Raw genomic sequence first — 14,840 nt, 5'->3', positions numbered from 1 at the left:
ACTGGACTCGCATTCAGGAGGATGACAGTACAATCCCGCGTCCAGCCATCCTGATTTAGGTTGTTCGTGATTTCCCTAAATCGCTCCAGACAAATACCGGGATGGTACCTTTGAAAGGGCACGGTCGACTTCCTTCCCCGTCCTTCCATAATCCAATGAGACTGATGACCTCACTGTTTGGTCTCTTCCCCCAAACAATCCAACCCCAACTCCTCCATTTGTGTGTTATTTTCTCTATAATGAATAATGGCGTAGCCCACATATCATTTATTGTAGACAGTATTAGCCCTGAAATAATTATTGGTTATTAAAAATGCATTCTGTAGATTGTTAAAAATCTTTGACTAGGTTGCAGCTATGCAGTTCCCCATACGCAGGCCAATATATTATCGAAACACATCAAAAAAAGTTTTGCATCACCTCAGTTCCGACACCTGTACAGAAAATTGGAATAGAGATCAACATAAACATAATTTCTGCCCTTTTTATTGCTCATAAAAACCACACATTGCGTGTTGTACCACCATACAGCGAGGCCTTCAGAGGTGGTTGTCCAGATTGCTGTACACACCAGTACTTCTAATACCAAGTAGCACATCCTCTTGCATTGATGCATGCCTGTATTCATTGTGGCTTACTATCCACAAGTTCATCAAGGCACTGTTGGTCCATATTGCCCCACTTATTAACAGCGATTCGACTTAGGTCCCTCAGAGTGATTTGTGGGTCATGTCATCCATAAACAGCCCTTTTCAATCTATCCCAGGCATGTTCGATAGGGTTCATGTCTGGAGAACATGTTGGCCACTCTAGTCGAGCAATGTCATTATCGTGAAGGACGTCAGTCATAAGATGTGCACGATTGGAGCACGAATTGTCGTCCATGAAGACGAATGCCTCGCCAATATGCTGCCGATATGCTTGTACTATCGGCCGGAGAATGGCATTCACGTATCATACAGCCATTATGGCACCTTCCATGACCACCAACGGCGTACGTCGGCCCCACATAATGCCACCCCAAAACAACAGGGAACCTCCACCTTGCTGCACTCGCTGGACAGTGTGTCTTAAGTTGTTCAGCCTGACCCGGTTGCCTCCAAACAGGTCTCTAACGATTATCTGGTTGAAGGCATATGTGACGCTCATCAGTGAAGAGAACATGATGCCAATAGTGAGCAGTCCATTTAGCATGTTGTTGGGCCCATCTGTACCACGCTGCATGGCGTCATGGTTGCAAAAATGGACCTCGCCATGAATGTCAGGAGTAAAGTTGCACATCATGCAGCATATTGCACACAGTTTGAGTTGTAACACAACGTCCTGTGGCTGCATGAAAAGCATTATTCAACATGGTGGCATTGCTGTCAGGGTTCCTCCGAACCATAATCCATAGGTAGTGGTCATCCACTGCAGTAGTAGCCCTTGGGCGGCCTCAATGAGGCATGTCATCGATGGTTTCTGTATCTCCTGCATGTCCGAACAACATCACTTTGGTTCATTCTGAGATGCCTGGACACTTCCCTTGCTGAGAGCCCTTCGTGGCACGAAGTAACAATGCAGACCTTCTCCGTCTAGTAGGTGCTGCTCATGCATGGTTGTTTACATCTTTGGGCGGGTTTAGTGATATCTCTGAACAGTCAAAGGGACTGTGTCTGGGAACCTGGGTGATGGAAAACTTTTTTTGATGTGTGTTGTTAGATACAAAATAATTTTAGAAAAGAAACTGTAACATTTTCATTAATTCAGTAATTTCTCCTTGATTCATGTAATTGTGATGTGCTAGTTACAGTTTTTGGTATCGAATGTTTCCTCAGTAGGTGCATTCATGTATAAATTTTCAATGTCCGTTTATGCAAAAGTGACTCCTTTAGGGATCACACTATTCTTTACTTCAAGGCTAAAGGTTCTGTTGTTTTTGACACTGATTTTTCATAGCTTTTTTTTTTTTTTTAGGGCTTTTATTTACAAGAAGAAAAAAAAGATTTGACCTGCTGGTAACATATTCCTTGATACATAAATCTTTAAAAACTGTTTTATCTTTCCTTTTTTGCGAAATTTAATTTACATTCCTGTTACCAGCATACTTGTATTCATAACTTTTTAGCGATCTTTGTCTGAAAAGAGGAAATTCAAGTTATTGGTTTTCTTATTTAACTTTATTCTTTTTCTTTTTTTAGTTCTTATGATGACCAGTACTGGTTAACAGCATAGAACATTTACTTTGGTTGCATCAGAGGTAATATTAGGTGTACAATTAGTACTTCATGTACCACTGTTACCTATTCAAACCTATTTGTTTTGTCTTTGCGCACTTCTGGCTTCAGTATATCAATGTGTAATGTTGCCCATTATTCCTTTAGTGAAATGTAGGTTGCTGATTCCAGCCCAACTTACTATGCACTCCCAAGTAACAGCTGACTCACTTCTGTACTTAATGGTATGAATAACTGTACAAGTTTGGGCTGCAGCTTTGTTCAAGGAAATAGGCATAGTAAATATTATCTTGATATAGTAAATATTATAAATATCTCTGTATTAAAGGAGATCATGCACTGAAAATCAGAAGTGTTAAGTTGTCAATAGGCACTCACAAAGGAAAACAAGCTTGCTAGGTTTCAAAGTAATCCTTTTTCAAGCTAGAGTGAAAAAAACACACACACACACACACACACACACACACACACACACACACACACACCACACCTATACCCCCTACATGGCCATCCTGATTTAGGTTTTCCGTGATTTCCCTAAATCCTTTCAGGCAAATGCCAGGATGGTTCCTTTCAAAGGGCACGGCCAATTTCCTTCCCCGAGCTTGCACTCCGTCTCTAATGACCTCATTGTCGACGGGACGTTAAACGCTAATCTCCTCCTCCACCCCCTACATGGTGCCAACTGGACGAATAGTGACATGCTCCATTTCGGCTGGTGGACTGGATTTAGTGGGGATAGTGTCTCGTGGGGTGGATAGAAGGTGAGAGAGAGAAACAGGAGGCAGGGAGAGGTGTTGAGGGTGAGAGGCTAGCAGCTCGGAGGGAGGCAACCGGTTTGCTGGCTAGGAATATGGGAGAGAGGAGAGAGGGTTGCTGGTCTATAGGCCAGGGACATGATGCATGGTTGTCAGAGCCAGTGGGGAGGGGAACACGCTGAAGGTGATGTGGAGAGGTGAATTGGGAGGGGCTGGTGGGACAGAGGAAGGAAACTGTTGGATGGGTTACCAGGGATTGGGGCCATGACGATTATAGGAGCATAGGTTGTGTTGTAATACTCCCATCTGAATAGTTCAGAGAAGCTGGTTGTGGAAGGTAGGGTCCACGTGGCTTGCATTGTATGACACATCCATTGAAATTGAATAAATTGTGCTCAGCTGCATGTTGTGCCACAAAGTGGTCAACTTTGTTCTTGGCAACAGTTTGGCGGTGGGCATCGTCTTGATGAACAGCCTGGTTGGTAGTCAGTAACAAAATAAAAAGCTGTACAGTGTTTGTAGTAGAGTTTGTATATTAAATGGCTGCTTCCACAGTTGGCCCAGACTCTGGTGAGATAATCCTGTAACAGCACTGGAGTATGAGGTGCTGGATGGGTCAGTTGGGCAGGTCTTCCACGTTAGTCTACCAGAGGGATATGATCCCCGTGGCTAGGGATTCTGGTCAGTGGCGTTCTGTCGCCCACCCAACCTCTGCAACATCCAAGCCCATCCGTATGCCACTCCCAGTCCCTTGTCACAGAGATCATATCCCTGTGCTAGTCCAAGGTGCAAGACTTGCCCATTCCACCCAACCAATACCTCATAATCTTGCCCTGCCACATGCAAATCCTATCCCATCAGAGACTGGGCCACCTGTGGAAGCAGCATATACCAACTATGCTGCAAACACTGCACAGGTTTTTATGTTGGTATCACTACCAACCAGCTGTCCACCAGGATTAATGCCAAACTATTGCCAAGAACAAAGTTTACCACCTAGTGGCACAAGATGCAACTCAACATGCTCAGCTGCAATGGCTGTTTCACAATTCACGTCATCTGGAGCCTTCCTCTACCACCAGCTTCTCAGAACTACACAGATGGGAGCTATCCTTACAACACATGCTCCACTCTCGTAATTATCCTGGCCTCAATCTCATCTCAGGTAACCCACTATTTCCACGCTCTCCACCCAACAGCTTCCCCTTTATCCATCCTGTCACACCCTCCCCCCCCCCCCCCCCCCTCTTCCAATTCACTTCCACATATCACTATCACTATCATCACATCACTGGCTGTGACTATGGCGCATCTCGTCTACCTGTTACCCCTCCATCCATCATTCCTAGCCGGAAAACTGCCTGCCTCCCTCAGAGCTGCTAGCCACCTACGTAACCCTAATCTGCCCTCCCTGCCTCCTACCCCTCTCTTCTTGTGCTCACTTCACCCTGCACTGCCTCCACCACAACCAGTCGACTTGCCGAACTGGAGAATGGCACTGTTCATCCTGCTTGCACCACCTAGGGTCATAGTGTGTGCATATGTGTGTGTGTGTGTGTGTGTGTGTGTGTGTGTGTGTGTGTGTGTGTGACTCAACTTTTCAGTGAGTGATTTCCTTTAATCCAAAAGTATTTACATCCTCCTAGAACTTTCCTAAATCATTTATAGTAAATATTATATTGTTTTTGTGAAGAGCTAAATAAAGTATATTATTTTATAAATTTTATTTGGCCTTAAATGAAGTAAAGCTGTCGTCTACCTGAAGGTTTTGAATACTACAGTGCTTTACTAGGTACAGTTCCATTAGAGGTGGTATGTTGTTTCCTTCTTCTGACCCTGACTTACCGAGCCATTTATAGGAGGACCTACAGTTTAATGTGGATTCTGAACCATGGTGAACTTGTCATTTTTAACATTAACGAAGATTGCCAGTGATGAAAGAAGTGAAAAATGAGAGCTCAGAATCCAAGGACTGCCTGAGTATCAAACCCAACGTCTTTGGAACTCTCGCCTGACACTTTACCACTGAGCCACATGATCTTTGCTAACCATGTAGCAGAAACTTTTGTGTTCACCTTTGCATTTTTTTCCCAACATAACATTAATGATTTTGAATAACAAGCACATATCAAGGCTAATTCATTTGGGAAGAACTTTGTTCAGTGGAAAACAAAAAAGTGTGTTGTTTCTGAATACCAGTCAATTTTAGTTTATTTATGTCCATTTTTTTTTCTAAGTAAACTATTTTCTATATGTTTATTCGGAGCAGATATTCCAGCATATCAACTAAAAATGAAGTAATTTAAAGCCGCATATTGTTACATGCAACTTGCCAGGCAGAACTCTTCATTTTGCATGCAAAACAGGGTTTTCTGCTCGAGACTGTGGCAGTTGATCCGCGGTTTAACCTGATAGGCACACTGTATTGGAGTACTTCTTAGGTTAAAATTATACTGATTTGTGTGCCCAGTCAAGGGAAAGCAGCACAGAAATGAAAGTAAATCCAATTTACGTGAATTGGAAATGAATTTTTCTTTCGTGTGGTCAAACAAAAGATAGGTTGCTACTCATTATATAGTGGAGATGCTGAGTCGCAGGTAGGCACAACAAAAAGACTCTCGCAATTATAGCTTTTGGCCGTCTCTCTCTCTCTCTCTCTCTCTCTCTCTCTCTCTCTCTCACTAGTTTCAGTTGCCGGAGACTGCTGTCGTGTGTGTGTGTGTGTGTGTGTGTGTGTGTGTGTGTGTGTGTAAATTAAAATGTTGTTATATTCTACTCAGTAAAAGGTATATTCTTGTGTTAAAAGTTGAACACAAGAAGACAAGCATTACAGTCAGAAACTGTTGTATTGAAGCACATAACTGACAGCGTGCAGATACCTGGACTTTATTTATCCAGTATTTGAGAATGAGAACGCTTAGTGACTTCCAGCAAACTTCACATATAATTTAAAATCTTTAAAAAACTTTTTCACTCTGACACCCCCAAGAAAGATGGAAGGAATCAAGTTTACCACTTACTACATTTTCACTGTGCATGCAGTAAAACTTAAGCATCAGACATGATTTTTTAATTTATTACTTTTTACTACTGACTATTCAAAACACAGTTTGCAGACAGGATCCACATATACCACTGAATGTACATGCAAAATATATAATTGTACAACACATACTTCATGAGATGACATCATAAATATTGAGAGGCATGAAATGCTAGCTCTTGCTTAAAATGCATCACAAATTACCCAGATTGTATTCATTCAGTGTTTCACAATGAGAGCATGTAGCAATTTCTGACAAACTTCAAGCATAATTTCAGACCTTTTCCAAACTTTTTGTCTCTTACATCCTTAATGTCGAATATTTAGCACACTAATTCATTTGTAAAATAATCTAACTTTTTTTACATATTTTATACATGAAAGTGCGATTCTTTAAAGAATTGGGGATTCTCTGGTTATGTGTGATGGGTCTCTGCAACAACCTAACCCACGAGTTGAGCTGGAGAGATCTTCATGCTTTTGGAAAACATGAGTTATTTTATTTAAAAATGGGGCACAGCACCAACACTTCATCATTGCTACGATGTGGTTCTCCAATGTTGATTACTCAATGTGCTTTCTGGCCCTCACAGACACTCCTCAGTAGGGAGTGATCAATGATCTGCACTCCAATGACTATTTCCCTTAGTGGATATAACTATTACACAGAGTGGTGTCTGAAATAAATTAGCAACAATATGTTCAGCAAGGCAAACTGGGCATTGTACATCCAACATTCTATGTTTGAATCTACATCAATATCTCTACACGGAAAACTATAATGAACTGTATAGGACAGGGTACTTCCCATTTTACCACATATTTTGCCTTCTTCCTATTTCATTTGCAAATGAAATATGGCAAGAATGACTGTTTAAATGTCTCTGTGCATGCTGTAATTAGTCTAATCTTGATTTGCAGTCCCTACTGGAACATCATGTAACAGGCTGTAATATATTCCTAGATTATTTACCTAATAATTACGGCTCTTGGAACTTTGTAAGTAGGCTTTCACACATAGTTACAAGCCTCTGCCAATTCAGGTTTTTCAGTGTTTCTGTGATACTCTTCAATGAGTAAAGAAATTGATGATAATTCACATCTTCCTTCTTTGTATATATTCAGTATTGTTGGTTAGTCCTGTGTGGTATGGGTGCCATACACTTGAGCAGTATTCTAGGCTGAAATGCACAAGTGTTTTGTAAGTAGACTGTATCCTTCAATATTTTCCCAGTATCTTATAAATTAACTGAAGTTTATTCACCTGGCATCTCCAATGAATGAGTTGACGGACTCCAATTGTGACTCTTTGATGTTGTAATCATAGAATACTACTGTTCTGCATTTTGTGAAGTGAACTATTTTGCAGTATTGTGATAGTGTTTAGGACTGTGTGAACCACATTATTTACTTACTAAAAACTCCCACTATCTCTATGGCATGAGAAGGCCATTCACATATGAAACTTTCATAATTTCTATTGAAAAATTCCACACACATGATGATTGCTGTGCATTTGTGATAGTAACACCAAAAGACTACTTATGGCCCACCTTTAACACTTCTGTCATTTTATTTATCGAGAAATATATCGTCACCATTGGTATCCTGCATGTACTTGTGATTGCTACTGATTGTTTCTGATTTTAGCTCCCTTCTATTCAAAGTATTAAATGTGATTTGCTACTATTAATTAGTGAAAGTAATTCTGACATCTTTCTCTGAATGCTTTTTCAGTTGTATAATAATACATTTACTTGTTCTGACATTCGAGGATCTGTATTCATCTCTATAAGACATTCAGATGACTTGCTTGTTGCTCTGTTTGTTACTGCACCTCTACACCTAATTACATATTGGTCTGATATAAGAGTAGTTCCGACCTGAAAAAGCAACCATCATGTGGAAGCAACACATACACTGCTACCCAAGTGGCTTCGTTCTCAGTGTAAAGTGTATCTGACCTATTAAGTGGTATTCTACAGTTTAACCATATAACTGGTATTATTGATGGTGACAAGTATCATTACTTGTTGTTAGCTGATCCAGTATGAATCCCATCTGATTGAGCCTCCTTCACATCTTGCATGAGATGACCCTCCAACGGTCATACTACGGCCATGTTTCTACTTGACATGACTACTGTTTCTGTCTATTAACTAAATGTTTTGCACAAACCAAGTATTCTGGCTGGCATGAGTGGTGCTCTTAATCTTCCTTCCTGAGAAAGCCGCTGAAAGACTGCTGAGATAAGTTTTCATCTGTTCAAATCAGGTGACAGTGGCACTTATAGGTGAGTGAAAACTACACTACAAAATTCTTACATTCCAGCCTAACTCATGTACACAATCAGAAAACCAAAGAAAACAAGAACAAAGTACTAATTTACAAACACAGAAGGTAACAAGCATTTATGTCCTTTCAGAAATTTGTAGTAAAGTAAATAAACTAATTGCTTTGCACAATCCAAGCACTCCAGCTGCTGATATTGCTATTACAAAACTGATGCATTAAATTCTTTTTTCTGAGCTGAAAATCTGGAATAAAATTTTGAAAATTATTTTCAGGTGTAACTGTGGATGCTGTGAAACGAGGAGAATGGACCCCACTTATGCTTGCTTGTGCTAATTCTGGCACGTCATCTTGTGATATTGTCAGTTTGCTTCTCAGATTTGGGGCAAAGACAAAAGCTCAGAACAAAGATGGATGGACACCAGTCAATCTTGCTGTACGTTTAGGTGATGAAAACAAAATAAAGCTTCTAGCATCTGTTGATATTGATGCACTGAAAATCAAGACAAACAACCAACGAACCATACTACATACTGCAGGTATATATTTTGCTGTTTGTAATAAGTAGATCAAGCAAAATTGAGCTGGGCTAAGACAGATAAAACAATACACCACAAATTATCTGAATGGCACAGAAATCAATAGATGTGATGTACATGTACAGACAAGGAAATAGATACAATTTCAGACAAGTTGAATGATTTATTCAACAGAAAAAGCTTCTCAAATTTCCCAAGTCAACAACATGTTGGTACACCTCTGGCTAGTATGCAAGTCATGATTTGGCAAGGCATTGACTGACAGAGTTGTTGGGTGTCCTCCTGAGGGATATAGTGCCAAATTCTATCCAATTGGTGGTGCATTAGATTGTCAAAATCCTGAGCAGGTTGCAGTGCCCTGCCCATAGTGCTCCAAATGTTCTCAATTGGGGAGAGATCCAGCTCCCCTGCTGTCCATGGTCAGATTTAGCAATCATGAAGACAAAAGTGGAAACTCTCATTGTGTGCATTCGAGCATTATGTTGCCGAAGTGCAAGCCCAGGATTGGTTGCTGTGAAGAGCAACAAAATGCATCATAGAATATCGTTGATGTACTGCTGTGCTGCAAGGGTGTTGCAGATGACAACCAAAGGAGTCCTGCTATGAAAAGAAATGGCACCCCAGATCACTACTCCTGGTTGTCAGGCCATATGGTGAGTGACAGACAGGATGGTATCCCGCCACTGTCTGGGGCGTTTCCAGGCACACCTTCAGTGGTCATCGGGGCTCTATTTGAAGTGTAACTTGTCGCTGAAGACAATTCTACTCCAGTCAATGAGATGCCAAGTGAAAGAAATGTCTCTAGATGACCCAGACAGTGGTGGGATACCAACTTGACTGTTGCTCGCCGTGTGGCCTAGCAACCAGGAGTAATGATTTGGGGTACAATTTCATTTCATAGCAGGATGCCTTTGTTTGTCATCCATGACACCCTCACAGCACAGCACTACATTGATAATATTTTATGCCATATTTTGTTGCCCTTCATAGCAAGCAAACCTGCTCTTACACTTCAGCAAGGTAACGCCCTCCCATACACGATGAGAGATTTTACTGCATGCTTTCATGCTTGTCAAATGCTATTTTAGCCAGCAACGTCACCAGATCTCTCCCCAATTGAGAATATTTGGGGCATTGTGGGCAGGGTCCTCCAACCAGCATGAGATTTTGACAATCTGACATGACAATTGGACAGAATTTGGCGCAATATCCCTCAGGAGGACATCCAACAACTCGATCAATCAATGCTAAACCGAATAATGGCTTGCATAAGGGCCAGAGGTGGAGCAGCACATTATTGACTTGCTCAAGTTGTGAAGCTCTTTCTCTTGAATAAATCATCCAATTTTCTGAACTAGTTATCATTTGTTTGTCTATACACGTTCATCACATCTACAGATTTTCATGCCATGTGGATAGTTGTTTCGAGGTGCATCATTTTTTATTTTATTTTATTGTCTTAGAGTGTGTGTATATATTGTAAAAGTGATTGTTGCAACCTTGATGTGATGAAAAAGACAATAATTTAAAAAAATAAGTTATGAAAATATTTCATTTATGTAAAATGTTAGTAATAGCTTAAAATTTCACTAACATAACCACAGATATTTATAAGAAATATCTGTTTGAATACTTTGACAGATGTGAGTGCACAAGTGACACAATTTTTGAATAACTTCCGGGAATTCAGCCAGGTAACACTTTCAGTGACCGCCGATATTTCGGCGGGAGAACACCCCACCATTTTCAAGGCAAACTGCAATGGACAGGCAACATACATGCAAATTTGAAGCCTTGGTTCTCGGAGTGATGCAAGAAAGATAACCCCTCTAATCTTCAGCATTCTTCTGTAGTACGACATTTCAAAAGCCTCTATTCTCTTCATGTCTTGATTGTGTACTATCCCAAGTTTATTCCACGGCTAGTGAAAATTTTATGCTCCATAGATCAGCTGCACAAGGACGACATCAAATGAGTATGGTTGGATGGCCATCAACAGGCTTTTCAGCACCTTAAGAACGGTCTCAAGATGGTGCCATGTCGGATGTGATATACATTGGGTCCGCTGTTGCCACTCATGACAGATGTGTCGCAGTACAGAATAATTGGAGTTTTTTCCAATAAGTTGTCAGAGGATTCTGAGTGGCCAGTTGCCTTCACCTGTGAAACGTTAACTGCAGAACATCTCCACCATTTAGAAATTGACAAGCAGGCTCTGAAAATCATTTATGAGGTCAAGAAATTTCAGGAGTGTTTGTATGACATCAAATTCCATCTGTTGACTGACTACAAACTCTTGATTTCATTCTCCGGCTCCTTCATGCTTTGCTACAGCTCACAGTTGTCGATCACCACCAGGAGCATGCACAACGTGTCATATGGGCCACACCACTCATGCCAATGGAGCCAGGCAGCCAGCCATGATTCATTCTAGTACAGTCCATTGCAAGAGCTAATATCAGTCATACCATTCTGCTCATTGGGTTTCGACACTGTGTTGTGCTTGAAGTTCCTTGTTCTAGTTGTTGGCTTTCATTCAGTGTTCTGCTTTCAACAAGCTTGGCTTTCTTTATGAATTACATATTCATATTGGGATCTGACAGGGAAAAAAATAAAAAACAACAGAATGTACAGAAGTGGGGTTATCCATCCTTTTCATGGTTCATCATGAATTTGGCATTTGGAAGTACTGAGCTCAGATTATGCAGAAGTAGTTTCCAGTTCCACAGGCCTGCATTAGTATGCCATAAAGGTGCCATTAACATATTTAAAGAAATGGATTGGTTTCACTTGTGACAAGTTCAGAGCTGTCTCCTCAAACTATTTCACAAACAGATTGGCACCCACTGGATATGGGGCAGCCTTTCTCCACACCCTATATTTACTGATAATACTTACCATTAACCATAGAATGTGGGTGACTGCATCTGTAGGAGGAGTTTAGTGATGGCCTCCGTGAAGAGTTGGAGCAAGTATGTCACAGGTCCTAGAGTGAAAAGAAAAGTCTCTAACACATGATACAAAGGATGTGAGGAAGTTTCCAAAAATGCTGTTACTACACCAGACTTCTGCAGTGAAATAAACCAGCTGTTGGGTAACACATTATCACCTGTAAACATGTGTTGAAATACTACCACACAAAAATCATGACACAAGCTTCCGTATTTGTAGACTGTTTTGTCAAAAGTTTGTGAATATCTGTCTCTCCAAGACTCCTAGAACTTAACATAGTGTGGGTTCTTGCACTGATATTGATAACAACTGGCTACCAAGCTAAAATATGAGAAGACCTCCAGAACAGTTACTGATCAACACATCTTATAGCCTCTCCTATTCGCAGCTAGCAAGATGAACACAGTGAGGAAGAACCAGTGCCTTTCTAGATAATAGCACCTATACCAGACGCATTGTTGATCCTACACAATGAATGTTCAGAAAAACTATAGCTTTTTGCAACAGTTTTGAACAATTTTAGAAGATTATAAGAAGAATTCAATCTCATGGAATAGTTTGACCAAGATAATGTGGCCTCTTCAAGATTGCAGACGTGCCAATCCCATTATGAACTACTGAGGTTACTTATTTACTATCTGTAAAATACATCAAAACTCTTCTCAGTCCGTGTGTCAAGCACTGTGAATACCATTTACAGAACTCCACTGACTTGTCTGCAAGAATTACACTTTCAAAACGCTGGTAGTTCTGTTACTTTCTATAATGTCATTTTTCACTAAAATACTTACTGAAGACTAACTCCAGCTCATCAGTGACAAGTTTGATTAGCTTATAGCTTAACTCTTCAAACTGGAGCTACCCAACTACCTTCCATCTGTTCAGTAGAGGGTACTACAAACAAGTGAATGATGTGGACATGTATTTCCCTGTCACAAGTGGTTTTCAGTCTGTTTATGGAACTGTCAGAAAAGATAGCTCGTAACTTGCAGCACTTAAAACCGATCTATTTCTTAAGATTTTTTAACAATATTTGTGGGATGTGGCAAAATGACCTTTGAATCCAAACAGTATTTGAGTCACTCTCTGTGTCCTGACATCAAATTCATTTTGGTCTGTGAAGTAAATGAACAACTCACATGTTTGAATGTTTTTGTTGAATGAGAAGGTGAGGCATAGCGTGTATGGCAAGCTTGTGTACTCTGATGTTTACCTAGATGATTCCAGTTGCCACCAGCTAGCATGAAGAATAGTGTGCTTGAAAGTCAGCACCAGGAATTACTAAATGTGAAAGTGATTTAAAAAATGGGCAAAGTAACTGACTGGCCCTTCGTACCAGACTGCACATACAAATGGAAGTCTTAAGCAAAAGGGCTGTGTACCACGATCTTGTTGCCCCATGAAATGCAAGTGTCCACGAGACTTGGCTGCATAAAAAAAAAAAAAAAAATAAAAATAAAAGCTATAATGTTGACTGTGCCTCTTGACTGCCCTTCACAACATAGGGTATTGTGGGAATGGTTAGATGTGCACAGAAATTCTTTGAACCAACGATACTGTCATGAGCTGTGCTGCATCATTGGCTGAAGTGCTGCAACTCCAGTCACCAGCAAATATTTGTTATTTAGTATTTATCATTTCTAGAATGTTCTCAAAATCTCTTATGTTCATAATATTTGCATATTATGGAATATTCATTGTTTGTATAAATAACAGCACCCTCCATCCCGGATGTAGTTCTGTTCTGTCAGTATGTTGGTATCAGTACTAAATGTGCTTTCAGTGTAGAACTTCATTGATGACCCTGCTTTAGACTTTGGACTTGGATGAGGTTATGTCTTGATATTTTTTGGTGCACATACCGTGTAGTTCAAAATCTCAACATCACTGCTCCAACAAAGCAACATAAAATCTGTTTTCTACATGGCCAGGAACTGAAATACAAGCAGCACATTATTCCCAAGGCCTGTATATTCAGGAGATTAGTAGATTCCAAATGAGCATTATGTCAACTGTACATCATGCATCCACCAGCATTTTCTGGAGACACTGGTGAGGACCCAATGAGAGGGATGAAAGCATTCAACCGAGACACCAAATACAAGAGGTGGGATGACATGATTTGTACCTTTACTTGAATGGTACAGTCCAGCAGCAGTTGAAGAGCAATGAAGAGAAGTTCAATAGCTGGGACAAATTCCAGGTTGAACTAAAGAAACTATTAGATGATGCTCAGCACCAAGTCCACTTAGCGGGAGAAAATTTGAAGAATGAGGCCCCACATCACGGGTGTAACTTGACAACATTTGCTACACGGTGTGCTAGTGTTGCTGCTGCAAACACCGCTGTGAGGACTAGCCCTCCTTGCCAGTCTGTCAGCACCTGCGGCTGCCCTTTAAAGACAGCAGTGAGTGGCTCTGCAGCCAGTCTCAATTTCTCTGGGCTATTGTAATAATCTCACAACACATCATTGCCATGGTTGTGAATTCGCTACATCTTAGGCTTTCGATCTTGGTTTACTCTCAGGGCTTGTTGTTCTGCTGTGCCGTCTCTATTGTTTGTCTTCCTTTCATTGTTGTTCACATGTTTAGTCTCAGGTTGCTCATTGTAGGGGCAACAGTGTTGTAGCTGCGAACCTTCTCTACACATTGGGAAACACTCTTTCCTGGGCAAGTATAAAAACATTGCGTACTACAGTTCCCACAGAGATATGACAAGGTTCAAACGTGCAGGGGAATACAAACAACAGAAGTGTCAGGCACTTGTTTATTGCATCAGTTACATTTTCAGATGTTGTTGTTGTTGTTGTTTTGGTCTTCAGTCCTGAGACTGGTTTGATGCAGCTCTCCATGCTGCTCTATCCTGTGCAAGCTTCTTCATCTCCCAGTACCTACTGCAGCCTACATCCTTCTGAACCTGCTTAGTGTATTCATCTCTTGGTCTCCCTCTATGATTTTTACCCTCCACGCTGCCCTCCAGTACTAAATTGGTGATCCCTTGATGCCTCAGAACATGTCCTACTAACCGGTCCCTTCTTTTT

At 40.8% G+C, this 14,840-nt stretch overlaps 1 protein-coding gene across 3 annotated transcripts in view; it reads left to right on the top strand.

Annotated features, from left to right (window-relative positions):
- Positions 1-14,840, top strand: part of LOC126184762 (ankyrin repeat domain-containing protein 16-like) — a 107,148-nt gene that overhangs the window by 61,933 nt on the left and 30,375 nt on the right. For all 3 annotated transcript variants that reach the window (XM_049927311.1, XM_049927310.1, XM_049927312.1), the window contains exon 4: positions 8,585-8,848. In XM_049927311.1, the coding sequence (XP_049783268.1) occupies positions 8,585-8,848 (264 nt within the window). The remainder of the gene's footprint in view (positions 1-8,584; positions 8,849-14,840) is intronic.

Source organism: Schistocerca cancellata, chromosome 4 (genome assembly GCF_023864275.1).
Source record: "Schistocerca cancellata isolate TAMUIC-IGC-003103 chromosome 4, iqSchCanc2.1, whole genome shotgun sequence".
Taxonomy (NCBI): domain Eukaryota; kingdom Metazoa; phylum Arthropoda; class Insecta; order Orthoptera; family Acrididae; genus Schistocerca; species Schistocerca cancellata.
The sequence above is the reverse complement of the archived record's forward strand: the minus strand, read 5'-3'. Positions and strand labels throughout refer to the sequence as shown.